General features: G+C 47.2%; 3 protein-coding genes across 12 annotated transcripts in view; 1 reads left to right on the forward strand and 2 right to left on the reverse strand.

Moving 5' to 3' along the window:
* Window positions 1–25,495, reverse strand: part of LOC123766787 (TBC1 domain family member 2B) — a 425,460-nt gene that overhangs the window by 170,948 nt on the left and 229,017 nt on the right. The gene's annotated exons all lie outside the window — the stretch shown is intronic.
* LOC123751104 (CDAN1-interacting nuclease 1) overlaps window positions 1–25,495 on the reverse strand; it is a 201,766-nt gene that overhangs the window by 136,724 nt on the left and 39,547 nt on the right. The window lies entirely within an intron of this gene.
* Window positions 1–25,495, forward strand: part of LOC123766789 (GATA-binding factor 5-A) — a 62,562-nt gene that overhangs the window by 12,663 nt on the left and 24,404 nt on the right. For 5 of the 9 annotated variants that reach the window (XM_045756167.2, XM_069307565.1, XM_069307564.1 and 2 more), the window contains 7 exons: window positions 1,074–2,583; window positions 7,037–7,268; window positions 11,162–11,248; window positions 12,239–12,453; window positions 12,920–13,067; window positions 15,577–15,733; window positions 25,145–25,317. In XM_045756167.2, the coding sequence (XP_045612123.1) occupies window positions 2,396–2,583; window positions 7,037–7,268; window positions 11,162–11,248; window positions 12,239–12,453; window positions 12,920–13,067; window positions 15,577–15,733; window positions 25,145–25,317 (1,200 nt within the window). In that variant the 5' untranslated portion in view covers window positions 1,074–2,395. The remainder of the gene's footprint in view (window positions 1–1,073; window positions 2,584–7,036; window positions 7,269–11,161; window positions 11,249–12,238; window positions 12,454–12,919; window positions 13,068–15,576; window positions 15,734–25,144; window positions 25,318–25,495) is intronic. The other 4 variants (XM_069307570.1, XM_069307571.1, XM_069307569.1 and 1 more) reach the window with 3 other exon arrangements.

Below are 25,495 nucleotides of genomic sequence, written 5' to 3' on the forward strand. Positions count from 1 at the left end.
CACCACCACATACAGTGCCACACTAACACCACCACATACACAGTGCCACACTAACACCACCACATACACAGTGCCACACTAACACCACCACATACAGTGCCACACTAACACCACCACATACACAGTGCCACACTAACACCACCACATACAGTGCCACACTAACACCACCACATACACAGTGCCACACTAACACCACCACATACAGTGCCACACTAACACCACCACATACACAGTGCCACACTAACACCACCACATACAGTGCCACACTAACACCACCACATACACAGTGCCACACTAACACCACCACATACAGTGCCACACTAACACCACCACATACAGTGCCACACTAACACCACCACATACACAGTGCCACACTAACACCACCACATACACAGTGCCACACTAACACCACCACATACACAGTGCCACACTAACACCACCACATACACAGTGCCACACTAACACCACCACATACACAGTGCCACACTAACACCACCACATACAGTGCCACACTAACACCACCACATACAGTGCCACACTAACACCACCACATACAGTGCCATACTAACACCACCACATACACAGTGCCACACTAACAAGAGTGCCTCATGCCACTCTGCTACAGAGAATAATATAAGAGTCAAACACAGCTTGACATACACAGTGCCATACACTCATATACACCCCGTATCATACCCAGCATGTATGTTATACCATCTCCCAGTATACGTGCCCCACGTATCACAGCGTCTAGGCGATGTACTGCCATCTTCAGTGTATATACACAGAGGTGTCGCCCGCTTCTCGGTGTATACTTAGTATACACCGAGAGTATACTTTAGTATACTTTAGTCCCGGACTATGTTCAGGACTAAGGTATATACGTGTTGGTTGGTCAGTAAAGATGTTGTTGTGGATCTGGCTAGGCTTGACTAGGCTTGGCATGGCTTGACTAGGTTTGGCATGGCTTGACTAGGCTTGACTAGGTTTGGCATGGATTGACTAGGCTATTGTTCCATCTTTAATCCTATAAACGGGGAGATATATAGCTCATTCCTACACCTGTCTTACAGGTGTGCCGGTAAAGTGGACGACAGCTAAGAGAGAAAGAGAGAAAGAGAGAGACAGAGAGATAACGAAGAGACGCCAAAGAGAAAAAGAGAGAAAAACAAGACAGAAACGAAATCTCGATAGACAGACATTAATAAGAATCAGAAAATCCAGCATAATTTTCCTAAACGGTGAAATCTATAAACAAAAATCCTAAAGTGTCTTCACAAATCTTCCCGAATCCTAAATCAGACTCAGAATTTACACTGCAAGTGTGGCCAAAACCCAAGAGCTATTCCCATACTATGAACGAATGTTTTTGTAATTTTCGTTTGAATTAACATCACAAACATCTCCCCTCCCCCCCCTCGCCATACACATCAAAGGAAACCATTAGAACCCTTAATAAAACGCTCCCTATTACTTCATTCAATTTTCCGTCAAACTATTTAATTGGTATTTAAAAATCCAACAAACATTTGAACAAAAATTGGTTTTAAACGCCAAAAGAACAAAAGCGTAGCATAAATACATTCTAATTAGAAATCTCAGAATCTTTTGAACTATTTTATAAATCTGAGAAATGTGTATTTATGGGATACTAATTAAAATTTAAAATTTGATAGTTACATATTAAGGGCAAGAAAGCTGTAGGCTAGAAATTTTAACTTATACGAAGATCTTTCCATAGAAATACCTGTTGGACACTGTCCCCACTAAGACCAGCTGTTGGACACTGTCCTACCACCAAGACCAGCTGTTAGACACTGTCCCCCCACCAAGCCCAGCTGTTGGACACTGTCCCACTAAGACCAGCTGTTGGACACTGTCCCCCACCAAGCCCAGCTGTTGGACACTGTCCCACTAAGACCAGCTGTTGGACACTGTCCCCCACCAAGACCAGCTGTTGGACACTGTCCCACTAAGACCAGCTGTTGGACACTGCCCCACCAAGACCAGCTGTTGGACACTGTCCCACCAAGACCAGCTGTTGGACACTGTCCAGTGAGGCCCTATACAACAATTTAACTAACAAAAAAATAATTAAAATCTATCATTCGAGAAAAGAAGCCTGACCTCTCCGACCTCTCACGCGACCTCCTGACCTCTCACACGACCTCCTGACCTCTCACACGACCTCCTGACCTCTCACGCGACCTCCTGACCTCTCACACGACCTCCTGACCTCTCACACGACCTCCTGACCTCTCACACGACCTCCTGACCTCTCACGCGACCTCCTGACCTCTCACACGATCTCCTGACCTCTCACACGACCTCCTGACCTCTCACACGACCTCCTGACCTCTCACACGACCTCCTGACCTCTCACACGACCTGGCTAATGAGCGGTGAGGCCAGAAGCAGCACCTCCCCCGCCCAGGAGGGGGAGGGGTCGCCCAGAGGCCTGTCGACGACCCCCCAACACAATGGAGGGGGCGGCATCCCCCTGCCCCCCCACCACTCCACAATGACGGGGGAGGCCTGGCACCAACCCCAGCCCCGGGAACCCACCCCCCACGACCACCCTGGGTAAGTCTATCACCTTCTTTATCACGTAAATCATTTACATATTTAATGCTAATTATGCAAATAATTTAGTCAATAATGAACATATTGTGATAAATATTATTTTTTTACGTTGAAAATTAAATTCTATTGATACGATTATTATTGTTATTTGCATTTATAATAGAATTGATGTGAATATTTTTTTTTTTACGTTTTAAATATATATAATTTTGAAAGTAACTTTAGTAATACCTCTAAATTCGTGTGGTTTTTTTGCGAGTTATTGTTTTCCCGTTTTCCTTTTTGTTATACAACTCGTTTTCTGTGTTCTGAAGCACAGTGAAGCTGGATTTGTTGTACGGCTTCAACCAATCCGTCAAATATATGACGTATTTCAGCAATATTAGTGGACAATGTGGACATTATCCGGTGTGGCGAAGTTTACCCTTCTGACCCGGAATAAACATTTGCATTTGGCGCCAAAATATGTCAATAGAGCCGCGTGTGACGTCACGGCTGTATGACGTCACGGGTACGTCACTTCCGTAGCCAAGATGGCCGCTTATAGGCTATGACGCTTTCCGTTGCTCAACTGTCTGTATCAGTCTCGCCTCACCTAAATGTGCTGACAGGGTCGAGTGTCAGCTCCTAAGCCCCGCCTTTCGATCATCTAAGCTCTCGCATCTAGGTTCTCTCGGTCTATTGTGGCTAGCATTTGGCATGGCTTCCTGGTACACTTGGCTAGGCTGGTGCAGCGCCAGCCACGCTTTCTCAAGGTTGGCGTTCGAGCCCCGATGGCGTAGGTGATTGGGCACTGATCATTCATCCCATCCTCATATCCCAGCTCCTTGTCCTCATATCCCAGCTCCTTGTCCTCATATGCCAGCTCCTTGTCCTCATATCCCAGCTCCTTGTCCTCATATCCCAGCTCCTTGTCCTCATATCCCAGCTCCTTGTCCTCATATCCCAGCTCCTTGTCCTCATATCCCAGCTCCTTGTCCTCATATCCCAGCTCCTTGTCCTCATATTCCAGCTCCTTGTCCTCATATCCCAGCTCCTTGTCCTCATATCCCAGCTCCTTGTCCTCATATCCCAGCTCCTTGACCTCATATCCCAACTCCTTGTCCTCATCCCAGCTCCTTGTCCTCATATCCCAGCTCCTTGTCCTCATATCCCAGCTCCTTGTCCTCATATCCCAGCTCCTTGTCCTCATATTCCAGCTCCTTGTCCTCATATCCCAGCTCCTTGTCCTCATATCCCAGCTCCTTGTCCTCATATCCCAGCTCCTTGACCTCATATCCCAACTCCTTGTCCTCATCCCAGCTCCTTGTCCTCATATCCCAGCTCCTTGTCCTCATATCCCAGCTCCTTGTCCTCATATCCCAGCTCTTTGTCCTCATATCCCAGCTCCTTGTCCTCATATCCCAGCTCCTTGTCCTCATATCCCAGCTCCTTGTCCTCATATCCCAGCTCCTTGTCCTCATATCCCAACTCCTTGTCCTCATCCCAGCTCCTTGTCCTCATATCCCAGCTCTTTGTCCTCATATTCCAGCTCCTTGTCCTCATATCCCAGCTCCTTGTCCTCATATCCCAGCTCCTTGTCCTCATATCCCAGCTCCTTGTCCTCATATCCCAGCTCCTTGTCCTCATATCCCAGCTCCTTGTCCTCATATCCCAGCTCTTTGTCCTCATATCCCAGCTCCTTGTCCTCATATCCTAGCTCCTTGACCTCATATCCCAGCTCCTTGTCCTCATATCCCAGCTCTTTGTCCTCATATCCCAGCTCCTTGTCCTCATATCCCAGCTCCTTGTCCTCATATCCCAGCTCCTTGTCCTCATATCCCAGCTCCTTGTCCTCATATCCCAGCTGCTTGTCCTCATATCCCAGCTGCTTGTCCTCATATCCCAGCTCCTTGTCCTCATATCCCAGCTCCTTGTCCTCATATCCCAGCTCCTTGTCCTCATATCCCAGCTCCTTGTCCTCATATCCCAGCTCCTTGTCCTCATATCCCAGCTCCTTGTCCTCATATCCCAACTCCTTGTCCTCATATCCCAGCTCCTTGTCCTCATATCCCAGCTCCTTGTCCTCATATCCCAGCTTCTTGTCCTCATATCCCAGCTCCTTTCCTCATATCTCAGCTCCTTGTCCTCATATCCCAGCTCCTTGTCCTCATATCCTAGCCCCTTGTCCTCATACCCCAGCTCCTTGTCCTCATATCCCAGCTCCTTGTCCTCATATCCCAGCTCCTTGTCCTCATATCCCAGCTCCTTGTCCTCATATCCCAGCTCCTTGTCCTTATACTTCATATTCCAGCTCCTTGTCCTCATATCCCCGCTCCTTGTCCTCATATCCCAGCTCTTTGTCCTCATATCCCTGCTCCTTGTCCTTATATCCCAGTTCTTTGTCCTCATATCCCTGCTCCTTGTCCTTATATCCCAGTTCTTTGTCCTCATATCCCAGCTCCTTGTCCTCAATCCCAGCTCCTTGTCCTCATATCCCAGCTCCTTGTCCTCATATCCCAGCTCCTTGTCCTCATATCCCAGCTCCTTGTCTTTATATTCTAGCTCCTTGTCTTCATATCCCAGCTCCTTGTTCTCATATCCCAGCTCCTTGTCCTCATATCCCAGCTCTTTGTCCTCATATCCCTGCTCCTTGTCCTTATATCCCAGTTCTTTGTCCTTATATCCCAGCTCCTTGTCCTCATATCCCAGCTCCTTGTCCTCATATCCCAACTCCTTGTCCTCATACCCCAGCTCCTTGTCCTCATATCCCAGCTCCTTGTCCTCATATCCCAGCTCCTTGTCCTCATATCCCAGCTCCTTGTCCTCATATCCCAGCTCCTTGTCCTTATATCCCAGCTCCTTGTCCTCATATCCCAGCTCCTTGTCCTTATATCCCAGCTCCTTGTCCTCATATCCCAGCTCCTTGTCCTCATATCCCAGCTCCTTGTCCTCATATCCCAGCTCCTTGTCCTCATATCCCAGCTCCTTGTCCTCATATCCCAGCTCCTTGTCCTCATATCCCAGCCCAATGCTACAGACTCCTAGCGGCTCAGTGCTTTCTCCTCATAGTTTCCTGAGCTTTTTGGGTTAAGTCTACTGATATGTCTTTCACTTTTCCTAAGGAAGGTTACTGCCTTTCCTGCCTTCTGTGGTGTTGTACACCTGGCTGTGTGTTGGTACACCTGGCTGTGGTGTTGGTACACCTGGCTGTATGTTGGTACACCTGGCTGTGGTGTTGGTACACCTGGCTGTGTGTTGGTACACCTGGCTGTGGTGTTGGTACACCTGGCTGTGTGTTGGTACACCTGGCTGTGGTGTTGGTACACCTGGCTGTGTGTTGGTACACCTGGCTGTGGTGTTGGTACACCTGGATGTGTGTTGGTACACCTGGCTGTGGTGTTGGTACACCTGGCTGTGTGTTGGTACACCTGGCTGTGGTGTTGGTACACCTGGATGTGTGTTGGTACACCTGGCTGTGTGTTGGTACACCTGGCTGTGTGTTGGTACACCTGGCTGTGGTGTTGGTACACCTGGATGTGTGTTGGTACACCTGGCTGTGTGTTGGTACACCTGGCTGTGTGTTGGTACACCTGGCTGTGGTGTTGGTACACCTGGCTGTGTGTTGGTACACCTGGCTGTGGTGTTGGTACACCTGGATGTGTGTTGGTACACCTGGCTGTGGTGTTGGTACACCTGGCTGTGTGTTGGTACACCTGGCTGTGGTGTTGGTACACCTGGATGTGTGTTGGTACACCTGGCTGTGTGTTGGTACACCTGGCTGTGTGTTGGTACACCTGGCTGTGGTGTTGGTACACCTGGCTGTGTGTTGGTACACCTGGCTGTGTGTTGGTACACCTGGCTGTGTGTTGGTACACCTGGCTGTGGTGTTGGTACACCTGGCTGTGTGTTGGTACACCTGGCAATGGTGGTACACCTGGCTGTATGTGTACCTGATCTTCTCTCATGTTCTTCGTCCTGTTCACGTCTCTCAGAACACGTTCATGTGAACACTTATGATGTTCAAGGAGATCTGGTTCGTTCATGAGTCTTGCTGTATGGGACATGTCATACACCTGTCATACACGGTCCGGTGTATTAAATATCTGTTTTTGTTGTGTTTTGTTTTCCTCTTTGGCTACACCCATGTATACATGATCCATTCATGGTCTACACCCATGTATACACGACACATTCATGCTCTACACCCATGTATACACGACACATTCATGCTCTACACCCATGTATACGCCTCGCGCTTACATATTCCACCTGTGAATACACTCCGGCCGCCCACACCACACCCACACCTCACACCCACACCCGCACCTCACGCCCACACCCACACCTCACGCCCACACCCGCACCTCACGCCCACACCCACACCCGCACCTCACACCCACACCTGACGCCCACACCCGCACCTCACGCCCACAACCTGCTATCCACACCTGACGCCCACACCCTCCACCAGCGGGCTGAACCTGACAGTGATGGGGAATACCAGCGGCCACAGCGAGGCGGCCTCCACCTGCGGCACGCCCGTAGGGGAGGTGGGCGTGGCCACCAACGTCATCATACGGGAGGACGTCAACCTGTCCGCCCGCACGCCCGTCAAGCAGGAGGAGGAGGAGGAGGAGCTGAAGCACGCCTACACGGCCGCCCACGCCTACACCCACACCATCCACGTCACCCCCAAGTCAGAGGTAAGTCTCTAATGCCTCCTACAAGAAGTCAACATTCCATCGCCTTGTCAATTTCCAAATGGTATCAGAGTTATACAATCACGGATGAACAATTACTAGGTCTCTAGGGCCCTCGTTGGTACAATTACACACCTGTTATGAGACACGGGTGTGTTGGGGGGCACATAGGGCCCTCGTTGGTACCATTACACACCTGTTATGAGACACGGGTGTGTTGGGGGCACATAGGGCCCTCGTTGGTACAATTACACACCTGCCATGAGACACGGGTGTATTGGGGGGTACATAGGGACCTCGTTGGTACAATTACACACCTGTTATGAGACACGGGTGTCTTGGGGGCACATAGGGACCTGGTTGGTACAATTACACACCTGTTATGAGACACGGGTGTGTTGGGGGGTACATAGGGACCTCGTTGGTACCATTACACACCTGTTATGAGACACGGGTGTGTTGGGGGGTACATAGGGACCTAGTTGGTACAATTACACACCTGTTATGAGACACGGGTGTGTTGGGGGTACATAGGGACCTCGTTGGTACCATTACACACCTGTTATGAGACACGGGTGTGTTGGGGGGTACATAGGGACCTAGTTGGTACAATTACACACCTTTTATGAGACACGGGTGTGTTGGGGGGTACATAGGGCCCTCGTTGGTACCATTACACACCTGTTATGAGACACGGGTGTATTGGGGGGTACATAGGGCCCTCGTTGGTACAATTACACACCTGTTATGAGACACGGATGTGTTGGGGGGTACATAGGGACCTAGTTGGTACAATTACACACCTGTTATGAGACACGGGTGTGTTGGGGGGCACATAGGGCCCTCGTTGGTACCATTACACGCCTGTTATGAGACACGGGTGTATTGGGGGGCACATAGGGCCCTCGTTGGTACCATTACACACCTGTTATGAGACACGGGTGTGTTGGGGGGCACATAGGGCCCTCGTTGGTACCATTACACACCTGTTATGAGACGCGGGTGTGTTGGGGGGTACATAGGGCCCTCGTTGGTACCATTACACACCTGTTATGAGACACGGGTGTGTTAGGGGGTACAAAGTGTAGGTCTAGCAGATGTGGACACCACCCACCACCCCTCAAATGAATCCTGTTCTTGTTCCACCATTCGTCAAAGAACACGAGCGAGGGAAGCGGCTGGTAGACCCACACACACACACACACACGAACCAGCCCACAGTGAGATGTCCACACATTTCTTGTCGCAAATACAGAGAGATGATGAGAGACATGAGCAATGTAATACGAACCAAATATTGGGAGGAAGAGTTCGTACCAAATGACAAACATCACTTGTTCAAGTCTGGGGAAAATTTACGTAAACACTTTAATCACCTTCTGTGACTGAGTGCTTAATTACCCACTCGGTATCTTCAGCAGCTGTCTTACAATTGTTAGAGTAACAGAGACGTAAGTATATATATGTGTATGTGTATATGTACATGTATATGTACATGTATATGTGTAAGCTAGTTAGATATGCATAACATCTTTACAAACCGACATTCATTACATTCTGTAGTTGAGTACTCAATAACCAAGAGTAACTACATATGTAACCTACATGTAACAGCACATACTTCAAACCCTGATTATGTAGGACAGACGTACTATTTATGTATTATTACGTATGCTAGTCAACATTGCAAAAGCACTACAATCACCTTCTGTGGTTGATTGTACAATACATCCCTGAACTATATGTCTAACAGATCTCTAACCCTGTCCATGGAGGACATAAGAAAATCCTGGTTAGTATTGTATGGCCACGTCTGTGGTAGGAAATAAACTATAACAAAAACTGCAGTAGGCCTACTGGTCTATACAAGGCTGCAACACTGCAATAGACCTACTTTACTTTCCCATGCAAGGCAGGAACGCACCAGTAGGCCTACTTTCCCATATATATAAATTATCAATAGCTTGTATATTTGCGGCTGTGTTCCAAAGCTCAAAATACAGTATTTTACATACGCGAAATGTTCCATTACTTATTGGCGTAAGGCGTATACATCTTAAGAGACCTATAATCAATTATACACACTTTTCAGACAATTATACACAGGTATACATACAGTATACATGATTTAGGCAGCCAAAGTCAGGACGAGTGACTAGTGCCCTCTATAATGCTTTTTGCGCTACGGCTCACAGGATGGGTATAGGGTGCACAATAAACTAGCCGCCTCCGACGACAACAATAACAAAACATTACGTCACAATTACACACACACAAATCCCACTAACGTGATGTATCAATTGAACAAATCCACAAGGGCCGAAATTTGTTCAATTCGAACTGGATTTGTTCATTTGATACATCACGTTAGTGTGATCTCTGTGTGTAATGACGTAAGGGCGACGAGGGAGAACGGCCTATTGACATAGCTCGAGTGCAGGGGGGAGTTGTGTAATATCCTGATTTGTGCCTCGGAGAGGCTGCAGGATCCAGTAAGTTCAGTAGAACTTCGGTTTCAACTCTTTTTAACCCTGTCGTAGCTCAGTCGATTAAGGCCGTGTCTGGGATGCTCCCGGACGTAGGTTCGAACCCTCGTCACGGCCCTTGTGGATTTGTTCATTACGCTACAAGGTGCTTCATAACAACACATCAGGGTCAAATGAGCCACTTTCCTCAACAGTACACATACAAGTATACACCCCGCTTCTTTAGCATATATACACGAAGAGTTGACTTTAATCCTCGAGTATGTTTAGGACCAGAGTATACTTGCTGGTTGGGGAGTAGAGTATATTGGTGTTACCAATATACTCTCAGTTAGTTAGCTTAAGTTATCCTCCAGAGGTTGACAGGCCTTACGCCTAGTGGCAAAGTGGTCTGGGAGGGCAGGGACTGGAGCTACGTCCACTGGTGTCCCTGAGACAATAGACACGTCCAACTGGTGTCCCTGAGACAATAGAAACGTCCAACTGGTGTCCCTGAGACAACAGACACGTCCAACTGGTGTCCCTGAGACAACAGACACGTCCAACTGGTGTCCCTGAGACAACAGACACGTCCAACTGGTGTCCCTGAGACAACAGACACGTCCAACTGGTGTCCCTGAGACAACAGACACGTCCAACTGGTGTCCCTGAGACAACAGACACGTCCAACTGGTGTCCCTGAGACAGCAGACACGTCCCTGGTGTCCGTGGAGTCACAGCAGACTACAGCCGTGTCCCAAGACGACACCGGAAAGGGACACTTGTGTAGAGAGGGAAGTTTTAGGGTAAAGCGCCAAGCCATTACGACTATATAGCACTGGGAAGGGATCAGGATAAAGGCTTTGGGATGGGACAGGGGTAGGGGGGGGATAAGGAATGGTGCCCAACCCCCTTAGACGGTCGGGGATTGAACGCCGACCTGCATGACGCTCTACCGTCCAGTCCAAGTGCTTGGGGGACACTTGTGAATTAATAAATATATTTCCCTTAAGGGCCAACCAGGCTTCACCCTGGAAACACAAACCGAAACTGTCTCTATTTTCCGCTTGTTACAACTTGTAATAAAGTTGTTACATCTTGGCTTAACGTGTTTGAACCTTGTTACAACTTGCTATATCGGTTGTTATAACTGTTTAGGAAGTGTTAAAACTTGTTCGAACGTTGTACCAACGTCGTAGTTTCGGTGTGTGTTTGGCGGGGATGCACACACATTTCAATTTACCCCTTTTTTAATGACGTAGTTTAAAGCTCATTGACCTCTTGTTTCCTCTTCCTCTCTGGCGTGGTGTTCCCCTTCACGTGGTGGTCACTGTGGTGTTCCCCTTCACGTGGTGGTCACTGTGGTGTTCCCCTTCACGTGGTGGTCACTGTGGTGTTCCCCTTCACGTGGTGGTCACTGTGGGACGTCAGGTCAAAGGTGAGATGGGCTCCCCTCCTCCGTCAGCCGCCACCACACACATCCCAGCCACCGTTCACGACCTCGACCACGCCTCCTACGTGAGTATTGACCTGCTGATGAGAGAGAGAGAGAGAGAGAGAGAGAGAGAGAGAGAGAGAGAGAGAGAGAGAGAGAGAGAGAGAGAGAGAGAGAGAGAGAGAGAGAGAGAGAGAGAGAGAGAGAGAGAGAGAGAGAGAGAGAGAGAGAGAGAGAGAGACAGGCAGACAGAAAGAGAGACAGATAGAGACAGAGAGAGAGACAGAGAGAGGCAGAGAGACAGATAGAGAGACAGAGAGAGAGGCAGAGAGACAGATAGAGAGACAGAGAGAGATAGACAGACAGAGAGACAGAGAGAGAGAGACATAGACAGAGACAGACACAGAGAAAGAAACAGACTAAATAGTCTGATATTTACCTGTATTTACATAGAGAGAGCTAGTCTGTTATTATTATTATAAACAACCTCGTATAGTGCTTCGGGGCTCATAAATCATGATTGAGGAAAGATGTACAGGTTTCGTATGAAATTAATTGGTTTGATGCCACCTTGTCCTGGCAAGGTGGTCATCAAGCCACTCGCTTTCTCAATCATGCTGTTTTTACCGTCCTACTCAATCACATATTTTATTTTGTTATCTGATTACAGAGTTGACAGATTGCAAGACAGCTGGTTAGGTCAGTTACTCTCTAACGCCTGATTATTGTAAATACTCTCATTGTTGACCACATGACCTTCTTAATAGAACAATTGTATATATATATATATATATATATATATATATATATATATATATATATATATATATATATATATATATATATATATATATATATATATATATATATATAGCAATTACTTCATCAGCTGATTTCTGTTTACTTCATCAGCTGATTTCTGTTTACTTCATCAGCTGATTTCTGTTTACTTCATCAGCTGATTTCTGTTTACTTCATCAGCTGATTTTTATTTACTTAATCAGCTGATTTTTATTTACTTCATCAGCTGACTTATGCTTACCTCATCAGCTGACTTCCCTGCTTGCCCACAGCAGTCGCCGTACTCCGTGCAGAGCGTGGTGGTGTACGAACCCAGCCACCAGGTGGAACACGTGCACACCCACACCGTCGACGCCCATGGCCACGCCCACTCCCACCTGAACTCCGAGGGCGCCACCTACGCTACCTTGGAATCAGCGCCCGCCATCACCACCCTCGCCTCCATCCCCTACTCCGACCCCTACTACTACTACAAGACCCAGGACATGTGAGTGGGTGGTGGGACACGTAAATGGGTGGTGAGACACGTGAATGGGTGGTGGGACACGTGAATGGGTGGTGGGACATGTGAATGGTAAGTGGGACACGTGAATGGGAAGTGGGACACGTGAATGGGTGGTGAGACACGTGAATGGGAAGTGGGACACGTGAATGGGTGGTGGGACATGTGAATGGGTGGTGGGACATGTGAATGGGAAGTGGGACACGTGAATGGGAAGTGAGACACGTGAATGGGCGGTGGGACACGTGAATGGGTGGTGAGACACGTGAATGGGAAGTGAGACACGTGAATGGGCGGTGGGACACGTGAATGGGCGGTGGGACACGTGAATGGGTGGTGGGACACGTGAATGGGCGGCGTTCATGATGACATCTATTGACAGGACGTGACATAATGACCTTCGTTGACCTGTATTGACCTCGCTAACCTCGACCTGAATCACTGTTTACAGGTACGTGAAGGATGACGGGCGCCGTTCGAGTGCGTACGAGTTCGTACAGTCTCCGTACGGCCCAGCGTCCGGGCACGCCCACGCCCACCTGCAGAAGGCGGACCCTACCATGTGGGCACCAGGTCCTGAGTATACCCAGCTGCCTCCTGTAAGATATTCCTATATCATGTTACTGCTCCTTAAGTCCCTGTTGTGCCTTGTAACACTATGTTACTGTTCCTTAAAGCTGTGTTTCTATCTTGTAACACAATGTTACTGCTCCTTAAGGCTGTTTCTACCTTGTAACACCATGTTACTGCTCCTTGAAGCTGTGTTTCTACCTTGTAACACAATGTTACTGCTCCTTAAGGCTGTGTTTCTACCTTGTAACACAATGTTACTGCTCCTTAAGGAACACATGTCTCTCTACAGCCAGGGTGATGGAAGCGGGTTATCTACTGAAGATAAAGCCCATTTATTTATTTATTTATTCATTTATTTATATTCAAGAAGGTAATCTTTCGTGATCACAAGATGCATTAAGCTTATAAAGTTGATTGTCATTACATGTAACGGTTGAGGAAGGGGGGGGGGGGGGCAGGTAATTGAAATTGAAATAAGTTTATTGAGGTAAAATACACACAAAGGGATGAGGTGGCTCAAGCTATTCTCACCCCGTTCAGTACATCGTGTTAATACATACATAGACACACATCACAAATAAACATAATGGCAGGTAATTAGGACTATGGTGAGGTGACCCCTGAATGGGTTAGGTCGTACATAATGAAGGGGTGGATCAAACAAGACTCACCATCTGGTCACCATTTGGTCCGGGAGACATCTCCCGTCACGTAGGGTGCAGTCGCACCTCCATAGATCTCCAGTATCAGCTCTTGATACTGGTAATGGCTCAAAAGGGCCACCACTTACGGGCTATTCATGCCCGTGCCACCTCTTGGGTGGCTTAATCTTCATCATCATCATCATCAAACAAGACTAAAACCAGTGCACTAAAACAGAAGCGAAAAATAAACCGGGAAAACGGAGGAATCCCCACCTCCAATTTAAACTTTGATCCAAATATCACAGTATCAAGGTTACTGCGAATAACCGAATTATCAATTACGGGCTCACCATAGTCCGTGCTACATGGACACTTCGTTCTGAGTAGTTAAATCTAAAACAAAAACATCAATCAAGGGTTACGGGCTATTCATGCCCGTGCCACCTCTTGGGTGGCTTAATCTTCATCAATCAATTAATCAATCAAGGGCTTACATGATTAGAGTTCCTGTAAGGGGCTCTTCACTACTAATGGCTCTAATCTGGGTCATTCACAGTAGATGATTGATTGATGAAGATTAAGCCACCCAAGAGGTGGCACGGGCATGAATAGCCCGTAAGTGGTGGCCCTTTCGAGCCATTACCAGTATCAAAAGATGATACTGGAGATCTGTGGAGGCGCAACTGCACCCTGCGTGACGGGAGATGTCTCCCGGACCAAGTGGTGACCAAATGGTGCACAGTAGATGATTGCGGTTCCATCTTTATGTCTCTTTAAGGAGTAGTAGGGACGTGTGTATTCACCTAGTTGTATTCATCTAGTTGTGCTTGCGGGGGTCGAGCTCTGGCTCTTTCGGCCCGCCTCTCGGCTGTCAATCATCTTTTTTTCTTTGATATAAGCTATAAGCTACCTTGATATAAGACTAACATGTATATATATTCACTGGCTGCCTGTCCCCCCACACCATTATAATTATGAATTATCCCCTAGCCACCAGTTCTAAAACTCCCTTTTTTCCACTTACACCTGTTTCTCCTATCCTCCTAGCCATCTGATCTTCCTATAGAGCATATAGGAAGCTCTTCCTATAGCTGCTTTATCAACCTAGCCCTGTACGCCCCACCTAGCCCTCTACACCCCACCTAGCCCTCTACACCCCACCTAGCCCTCTACACCCCACCTAGCCCTCAACACCCCACCTAGCCCTCAACACCCCACCTAGCCCTCAACACCCCACCTAGCCCTCAACACCCCACCTAGCCCTCAACACCCCACCTAGCCCTCAACACCCCACCAGCCCTCAACACCCCACCAGCCCTCAACACCCCACCTAGCCCTCAACACCCCACCTAGCCCTCAACACCCCACCTAGCCCTCAACACCCCACCTAGCCCTCAACACCCCACCAGCCCTCAACACCCCACCAGCCCTCAACACCCCACCTAGCCCTCAACACCCCACCTAGCCCTCAACACCCCACCTAGCCCTCAACACTCCACCTAGCCCTCAACACCCCACCTAGCCCTCAACACCCCACCTAGCCCCCCTCAACACCCCACCTAGCCCTCAACACCCCACCTAGCCCTCAACACCCCACCTAGCCCTCAACACCCCACCTAGCCCTCAACACCCCACCTAGCCCTCAACACCCCACCTAGCCCTCAACACCCCACCTAGCCCTCAACACCCCACCTAGCCCTCAACACCCCACCTAGCCCTCAACACCCCACCTAGCCCCCCTCAACACCCCACCTAGCCCTCAACACCCCACCTAGCCCTCAACACCCCACCTAGCCCTCAGCACCCCACCTAGCCCCCTACACCCCATGTTCCTTCTAGCCTCTCCCTCTCTGGAACCGGATTAATAGAGGTGGCGCGACTTATGTTCCAGCTGGAGTACCTACCCCAGCAGGAGGTACTGGAGCGGTCCACGCCCCTTCCCCACCACACCTACATGACCTCCCCTGCCGCAGCCTGGGCCAGCCCCGCGCCCTACGACTCCATCTTGCATACGGCCTCCGGAGAGACCTATCGACGCATCGAGCCAGGTCAGTGTCTACGCCGTCAGGTCCTTACGAGGACGGGGGAGGGGTCAGGTCATCCCAGGAACGAGTCTAAAGTCAGGTCAACACAATGATGAGTTATAAAGTTAGACTTTTAAGGGAATCCATTCAGCCTTAGAGAAGGTCAGGTCAGGTCAGGGTAGGTCAGGTCTGGGGCTCGTTGAAGCGTGAAGCTGATTAGAGAGAAAACTAAGGCAAGAATGTTTTTACCAGAGCGAAAAAGACGGAGAGAATGGCGAAGAGAAACAGCGACGCACACTTTCAGGTGTGAGGAAGAGTGAGTCAGATGTGAGGCAGGGAGAGAGTCAGGTGTGAGACAGTCAGGTGTAAGAGAGATTCTGGTGAGGTGTAAAACATAGTAACTCTACACTCTGGTGTAAAACAGTCAGGTTTAAAACAAAGAGTCAGGTATAAAAGAAAGTCAGGTGTATAACAGAAACTGCTAAAATATACCATATATTTATCACATACAATTTATTTCTCAAATATAATTTTACTAGCTGAGAAACAAGTATTTTAATCTCAGTTGAGAAAGACTTTTGTTATTGAATTGAAGTTAACATTAACCCCCCATTCTTGCTCGTCCACAAGAATGTTGTTAAATATTCAGACAAGTTAAATTAGCATGTTACTTAGTCGTTAACGCAGATTAAGTTCGCAGTTACTTACAACTTTATGAGCAATTAATCTTCTTAAACTGATTACTTAACCAATACTTTACACTTTTATTGGACTTTTTTTTTGAGACTCATATTTAGAGTAGATTATGATGAATGTTTACTCATCCAGGGATCGTAACTTATAGTAACTCCTTACTCATCCAGGGATCGTAAGTAACCCCCAACCCATCCAGACTCATCCACATATGCCCTCTTCCTGGAATTAAATACATGCTAAGCAATCTGTTCTTATCAGCCCTATAAATGTCACTGAAAATTTTGTATGTAGTGGTCATGTCTCCCTTAATCCTTCTGTCTTGAAGGTGTAACTCTTAATAGTCTTTCGTCGTAAATCATAGCATTCAGTTCTGGGACAAGTCTGGCGGTATACTTCTGGACATTCTCTCTCTCTCTCTCTCTCTCTCTCTCTCTCTCTCTCTCTCTCTCTCTCTCTCTCTCTCTCTCTCTCTCTCTCTCTCTCTTTGTTCCCCGTGATAGCAGGTCAAGTAGCGTGGCACTGTGAGCCAGACCCACAGTGCCAGTGCCAAGTAGTTCACAGAGGAGGAAGGAGGGAGAGGGGGGGGGGTTTTAAGGGAGGGAACATACCCGCGGGAATTAACCCCAAACGGGCCTTTTTGCCCTTACACGTCGCTTTATTTCCCCCTCCCCTACTCTCCATTCTTCCACTATTTTCCCGCCCTATCTGTCCGGAAATATGCGAAGAGGAATTACAATCTATAGCGATAACGAAAAGGCGAGTTCGTGAGGATATCCGGATATCTAGAGCAGACTTGCGGTTAAGCCGAGGCGGCGCCATGCTAAGGGGAGGACTTGGGAACGCTGCTGACGTAAATTAATCTCCATTTAGCTGCCTCGTCTGGAGATCCTCACCCCATCCTCTGGGGGCCTAAGGGAGCCTCTTGGGGTAGGAGTAGGTAGGGGGGGGAGGAATGGGGAGGGATAATGGGGTTAAGAGAGGGGGAAGGACGATAACACTTCTACCCTTGCAGCGTTATCAATGATATCTCACTTCACATTTTCCTTAAGTGTTCGTTTTCTTTTGCGGACTGATAGTCGAGGGGGAGACTGCACATGTTCGCTTAGAGTGAGGACCCGGCAGCTCCCTCCCTCCCTTTTACCTGTGTTGGTGTTATTGCTGTTTAATTATTAAGTAGTAAATAAGTTATTATTATTACGTGTATATAATAATATACATGTTTACACACACAAACACACACACACACACACACACACACACACACACACACACACACACACACACACACACACACACACACACACACACACACACACACATGTAAATGTAAATGATCTCCCAGAGGGTATAGGCTCGTTTCGCTCAATGTTTGCTGATGCAAAAATTATGAGGAGGATTGAAACAGAGGATGATAGTAGGAGGCTACAAGATGACCTAGACAGACTGAGTGAATGATCCAACAAATGGCTGTTGAAGTTCAACCCGAGTAAATGCAAAGTAATGAAACTAGGCAGTGGAAACAGGAGGCCAGACACAGGATACAGAATAGAAGATGAAGTACTTAATAAAACGGACAGAGAGAAAGATCTAGGAGTTGATATCACACCAAACCTGTCTCCTGAAGCCCACATAAAAAGAATAACGTCTGCGGCATATGCGAGGCTGGCTAACATCAGAACAGCGTTCAGGAACCTGTGTAAGGAATCATTCAGAATCTTGTACACCACATATGCAACACCAATCCTGGAGTATGCGGCCCCAGCATGGAGCCCGTACCTTGTCAAGCGCAAGACGAAGCTGGAAAACGTCCAAAGGTATGCTACTAGACTAGTCCCAGAACTAAGAGGCATGAGTTATGAGGAAAGGCTGCGGGAAATGCAATTTACGACACTGGAAGACAGAAGAGTAAGGGGAGACATGATCACAACCTACAAAATCCTCAGAGGAATCGACCGGGTAAACAAAGATAAACTATTCAACACTGGTGGGACGCGAACAAGGGAACACAGGTGGAAACTGAGTACCCACATGAGCCACAGAGACGTTAGAAGGAACTTTTTCAGTGTCAGAGTAGTTAACGGATGGACTGCATTAGGCAGTGATGTGGTGGAGGCTGACTCCATACACAGTTTCAAATGTAGATATGATAGAGCCCAGTAGGCTCAGGAATCTGTATACCAGTTGACTGACGGTTGAGAGGCGGGACCAAAGGGTCAGAGCTCAACCCCCGCAAGCACAAATAGGCGAGTACAAATAGGTGAGTACACACACACACACACACACTCTGAATCAACATTCACCTGTTGATTGACGGTTGAGAGGCGGGACCAAAGAGCCAGAGCTCAACCCCTGCAAGCACAACTAGGTAAGTATACACATGTAGGAACATGTCATGTAAAAACACTTACTCCAAAGTTGTTGTTGTGCTGGTACTGAAGATAACAATTCCCCCCCCTCCCTCCCCTCCCTCCTTCCGTCTCTCTCTCTCTCGCTATCTTTCACCCTCTCTCTCCTTCCCACCCTCTCCCTATCCTTGCAAATTTACATTAGTCTGGGTTAATTTCCAGTAGTCATTTTTCACCCACCACTTGAGCACGTCAAGTTCACATTACAGGGTATATCACAGTACCCCCTCTAGTCTGATTACACTCATTGCTTCGGTGTCATCAGTAAACATTCATATGATACACCCATATTTATTGTTTATGGTTGTACTAACACAACAAGAATATGTATACCAAAGTTTGTTATCATTGTTATCTGGTGCTGGATTGTTTACAGGACTAGATAGCAGTTGTGGTGGTCTTAATAACCGTCCAGAGGTTGATAGGCCTTAAGCCCGACACCACGAGGCCAACGTACACTATAGGGTTTTAATACTATCTCTTGTGGTAATTTTCTTATTATTTGTGCTCTCTCCTATTTGTAACTTGAGAATTGAGTTTCAGCTCTTGGGCTCACGCCTCTCCTGGATCCTATCGCCTTATGTTCTGTCTCCCAACTTTATATATCTACATGTATATATGGATTCTACATGTATATATGTATATATTTATATATATATGGATTCTTTACTTCCATTTGGTTTCAGCACGGGTAGAACACGAACAAAGGGACACAGTTGGGAACTTAGTATCCAGATGAGCTACAGAGACATTAGAAAGAACTTTTTCAGTGTCAGAGCAGTTAACAGATGGAATGCATTAAGTAATGATGTTGTGGAGGCAGATTCCATATACAGTTTCAAATGAGGATATAGAGCCAATTAGGCTCAGGAATCTGTATACCTGTTGATTGACAGTTGATGAATCTTACATTATATAAGTATTTTCACACGTCCCTTCTGTTATTCAAGTTTGCTTAGAGGTCTTTTGTGCAGAACTGTGTCAAAGACTTTTCGGAAGTCTAGAAATAAGCAGTCTGTTTATCATTCTCTGTCGTGTTATTGGTGGTAGTTTGTCGTACAGCTCCAGTAACTCCAGTCCGGTGTGTGTGTGTGTGTGTGTGTGTGTGTGTGTGTGTGTGTGTGTGTGTGTGTGTGTGTGTGTGTGTGTGTGTACTCACCTAGTTGTGTGTGTGTGTGTGTGTACTCACCTAGTTGTGTGTGTGTGTGTACTCACCTAGTTGTGTGTGTACTCACCTAGTTGTGTGTGTGTGTGTACTCACCTAGTTGTGTGTGTGTGTGTACTCACCTAGTTGTGTGTGTGTGTGTACTCACCTAGTTGTGTGTGTGTGTGTACTCACCTAGTTGTGTGTGTGTGTGTGTGTGTGTGTGTGTGTGTGTGTGTGTGTGTGTGTGTGTGTGTGTGTGTGTGTGTGTGTGTGTGTGTGTGTGTGTGTGTGTGTACTCACCTAGTTGTGCTTGCGGGGGTTGAGCTTTGGCTCTTTGGTCCCGCCTCTCAACTGTCAATTAACTGGTGTACAGGTTCCTGAGCCTACTGGGCTCTATAATATCTACATTTGAAACTGCATATGGAGTCTGCCTCCACCACATCACTGCAAAAAAAAAAAAAAAAAGTTCTAATGTCTCTGTGGCTCATTTGGGTACTAAGTTTCCACCTGTGTCCTCTTGTTCGTGTTCCACCTATGCTAAATATTTTGTCTTTATCCAGACTGTCAGTTCTCCTGAGAATTTTGTAGATGGTTATCATGTCTCCCCTAACTCTTCTGCCTTCCAGGGACGTGAGGTTTAGCTCCCGTAGCCTTTCCTCGTAGCTCATACCTCTCAGTTCCGAGATTAGTCTGGTGGCATACCTCTGAATCTTCTCTAAATTTTTGTCTTGTGTTTAACTAGGTATGGACTCCAGGCTGGAGCTGCATACTCCAGGATTGGTCTTACATAATAGGTATACAAGGTCCTGAACGATTCCTTACACAGATTTCTAACGGCAGTTCTTATGTTGGCCAATCTAGCATATGCCGCTAATGATATCGTTTAGATGTGGGCTTCTGGGGACAGGTTCGGTGTGATATCAACCCCCAGATCTTTCTCTCTATTTGACTCTTGCAGGATTTCACCTCCCAGATGGTACCTTGTGTTAAGCCTCCTGCTCCCTTCTCCTAATTTTATTACTTTAAACTTTTCCTGAGTTTACTTTACACTTTTCTGTCACTTGGGTGCTCAACATTGCAGACAGAATGATATGCCCTGAAGGAGGCCATAAACTATACAATTGAGAATAATTTACATGATGTCATCATTCATACCGACTCTGTATCTTCGCTCCAGGCATTGTTATCCAGCCAGCACAGAGATAATATACAACTCCTCACAGAAATCCAACATATAGGAAAAGAAGCCCATAATCTAGGGCTGTCAATCACCCTAAATTGGATACCAAGTCACATTGGCATAGATGGTAATGAAAAGGCAGACTCACTAGTAAAAACTGCCACTGTTCTACCTGTTGTACAGGTTCAAATACCTCCAAGTTTTTCACAGATTAAGGAGCAAATCAAGAAGAAAATACTCCCAACTATCAAAAGTCGCCACAGAGCCAAAGTAGCGGAAGGAAGAACCACTCTGATATGGTACGAACAAGCCACTGGGTACTACTCTTTCAAGCCTGACAAAAAGATATCCAGAGACATTGCAGTTGCCATACACAGACTCAGACTTGGTTACAAGTGCTGCTGGGAGGTAATAAACCCAATAGTTAAAGAGTGTCACAGCTGTGGAACAGAAGCAGAGGCGCCACTATCGCACTAATTACTGGAAAGTGAAGCTACTGAAGCATCAAACTCAACATTAAATCCAGCGACAGCAGCTGCATTAGATGCACATTCCACAGCGACTACAATGATTAGAAAAGCCGTTGAGGAATGGGACTCACTAGTGAGCATTCTGCATCTACATCCGCCACCAAGATAATGTTATTAAAACAAGACTACAACCAGTGCACTAAAACTTTGACCCAAATATCACAGTAACAAGGTTATCGCGAATAACCGAACTCAATTACGGGCTCACCATAGCCCGTGCTACATGGACATTTCGTTCTGAGTAGTTAAATCTAAAACAACAACAACCCAGCGGGTTTTCTTCCTATTGAAGGGTGTTGTACATGCTATATGTGGGATGTTCACTCACAGGATGAGTAGCGGTGCCCAATACAGCCCCTATGGCGGTATGTTCACTCACAGGATGAGTAGCGGTGCCCAAATACAGCCCCTATGGCGGTATGTTCACTCACAGGATGAGTAGCGGTGCCCAATACAGCCCCTATGGCGGTATGTTCACTCACAGGATGAGTGGCGCTGCCCAATACAGCCCCTATGGCGGTATGTTCACTCACAGGATGAGTGGCGCTGCCCAATACAGCCCCTATGGCGGTATGTTCACTCACAGGATGAGTGGCGCTGCCCAATACAGCCCCTATGGCGGTATGTTCACTCACAGGATGAGTGGCGCTGCCCAATAAACTTGCCCCTCGGGGCAAAATTAAATTTAAAAAAATACATTAGGCTACATGCGGTTAGAAAGACTGGGGTCCAAGAGCTAAAGCTCGATCCTACAAGCAGAGAATAAAATAGTAAAAATAACAATAATAATAGTAATAAAAATAACTTTATAACAATACGAATAATAATTATTTCAGTTATAATAATGATAATTAATACAAAAATAGTAATTCAAGACCATGAGAAGCTAATCCACAAATCACTTTACAACAGACAGCCTTGCAAAGAAAAATACAGAACGATATCTTGAACATTGGCGGGAAAACAGGGCGGTTAATGTGGTGGAACAAAGGGCGCGTTGAGAGCGGCCGGTATCATCAGGTCTCTTTATCAGGCTTTCACGCCTCGCCGACGTAAAAACCCCGCGGCCGCTTCATGTCCCATCTTGAGAGGCTAATTTATAGTTGGGAGCTACGAACTCCAGATTCCGGGGCGCTGTTTGCCTCCGAGGGCGCTGTGTTTACCGAGTAGCCCCTTAGGACTCGTATCTTTTGGCGGGCAACTTTCCCGCCAATTTGTAGCCTTCGAAAGAAATACGCGTGAATATATTTATGTTTTTCAAAATTTGAAATTCCGAGCGTTAATGCGACTCGACGGATAACGTTGGATAAATAATTGTGTATAACTAACTTCAGAGCTAAAATTACAGTTAAATCAAGTGAAGACGGTCGATGGAGAAGGAAATTGTTGAGGTGAAGTGACGTGACCGTCGAAGAGGAGGTGGTCCCCTGGGAGTCGTGAGTCTTGAGTGTCTTTAGCGGCGCCTTCACTGCTGCTCCTGCACGTGGTGCCCTCTTGCCCTCATCTCCCACCCTCACCAGCCATACCCAACACTGCCTGCCCCCCCCCCCCCCTCCCCCCCCCCCACACACACACAAACACACACACACAAACTGTGTTGTTCACAACCTTGTATACAACATGTCAGACCAATTCTGGAATATGCGGCGTTAGAGTGGAATCTTTATCTTGTTAAACACAAAACAAATCAATAAAAAGTTCAAAGGTATGTCACCAGACTAGTTCCAGAGCCGAAAAGTTTGAGCTACGAGTACAGACTAAACGAACTGATCCTCACGCCACTTAAAGAGAAGAAACAAGGGAGACATGATAACCGCATACAAAATACTCAGGGGAATAAAGCAGACAAGAACAGACTATTTAGCATGGGTAGTACACGAATTAATTGTTCACTGTCAGAGCAGTGGACAAATAAAATGGACAAAGAAGTGCAGTGGCGATGACAGATTACAAACACAGTTTCAACTGTAGATATAATTACAACAACAGGCAGGAGGGGTTATCTTGAGATGATTGGTTATCTTGAAATTATTTCGGGGCTTTATTGTCCCCGCGGCCCGGTCCTCGACCAGGCCTCCACCCCCAAGAAGCAGCCCGTGACAGCTGACTAACACCCAGGCACCTATTTTACTGCTAGGTAACAGGGGCATAGGGTGAAAGAAACTGCCCATTGTTTCTCGCCGGCGCCCGGGACCACAGGATCACAAGTCCAGCGTGCTGTCCGCTCGGCCGACCGACTGACCGACCGACCGGCGACCGGGGGGGGGGGGGGGTTAGAACTAGCCTAAGCTACTCTATCCCTTTGAGATACATTTTTTCTTGTTTCAATAAACATACTTGAACTTGAACAACAGGCTTAGGAACCCTTACAGACGGGACACCACGAGCGAAACTCTCATCCTGTAACTACACTTAGGTAATTACTAATTGATTGAAGATTAAATGACCGGACCCAAAAACTTAAGATCAGCACCAGCAAGTACAATTAGGTGATTCGATCTTCTGTTGCTTCTATTACTTCTAGAGATATCTTCCTTTCTTCTTCAATTGCTGCAACTTGTGTTGCTTCTCCTGCAGCTGGTTGCACAGAGCTGGTTAATGCTGCAACTGATACTCGCAGCCTTGTTGGGATTCGAATCCTCTTCCTGGCTCCTACTGATTTTCTCACTGATTCATCACGTTTATGATTTCATTGTCTGCCCGAAACGCTGCGCGTACTAGTGGCTTTACAAGAATGTAATTACTATGCTATGTATCCTCACAATCCCACTGTACCTTCTTGTATATATATAAATAAATAAATAAATAAATAAATAAATAAATTGTGTATGCAGGTCTTAGTCTGATCAGAAAATACCATTCTGGGGTATTATGGTCTCTAATGGCCTCCCGTACTCTCATAATGTCTTGTAACCTCAGGTTCGGTCTCCTCAAACTACAACAGACTCATCCTATATTTTATTGCCCTAATTTAACCTTTCTTTGTTCTTAAGCCAACCCGTTCTCTTAAAGTTAGGTCGCTTTGAGCTGGTCTGCGCGCTATGGCCGAAAATGGACGTAATTAGAAATGAAATCGGTTCACGAAAGGGATGTACTGTCCCGTTTTCTGTTTGAATCCTCCGGCTTACTCGGTTAGGTTTTGAGAGGAAACTTTCAATTGACGGTTTTCATATCGTTTTGAAACCTTAGGAGAACTTCCTGCCCTCCTAACCTACCACAGGACCCTTAACTTGCTGTTTTGGAAAACAAAAATCCAAAATTTCTTTCCAATTATTTTTCATTTTCAAATTAGTTTCTGCCATACGGGGCAAACGTACAAATTCAGATATAATTTGTAAGAGAACAGGTTGCTTAAGCATCGTCCTTAGTTGTGTCACAGTGTACGTACGCTACCATGTACCCGTGACCCTTCCCTCACCCAAAGTGACCTCAAATGACCCCATACTAACCCCAAGTGTCCCCCCCTGGCACCTGCAGGTGACCCAGACAGCAACGAGAACAGAGAGTGTGTCAACTGCGGATCAATGACGACGCCACTGTGGCGCCGGGACTCCGGGGGCCACTACCTCTGCAACGCCTGCGGCCTCTACAGTAGGGCCAACGGCATCAACCGGCCGCACGTCCGCTCGCAGAGACGACCCGTCAGTCCCGTGAGTCCCTGTCACCTCCTGAGGTTGGGTAGCTTGGTAGTGGAAGGTAGAGGAAGGCATGGGAAGGTAGTGAAAGGCAGGGGATGGCATGGGAAGGTAGGGGAAGGTAGGGAAAGGCAGGAGAAGGCAGGGGATGGCATGGGAAGGTAGGGGAAGGTAGGGGAAGGCAGGAGAAGGC

This window comes from Procambarus clarkii, chromosome 60 (assembly GCF_040958095.1).
Source record: "Procambarus clarkii isolate CNS0578487 chromosome 60, FALCON_Pclarkii_2.0, whole genome shotgun sequence".
In the NCBI taxonomy this organism is placed as follows: Eukaryota; Metazoa; Arthropoda; class Malacostraca; order Decapoda; family Cambaridae; genus Procambarus; species Procambarus clarkii.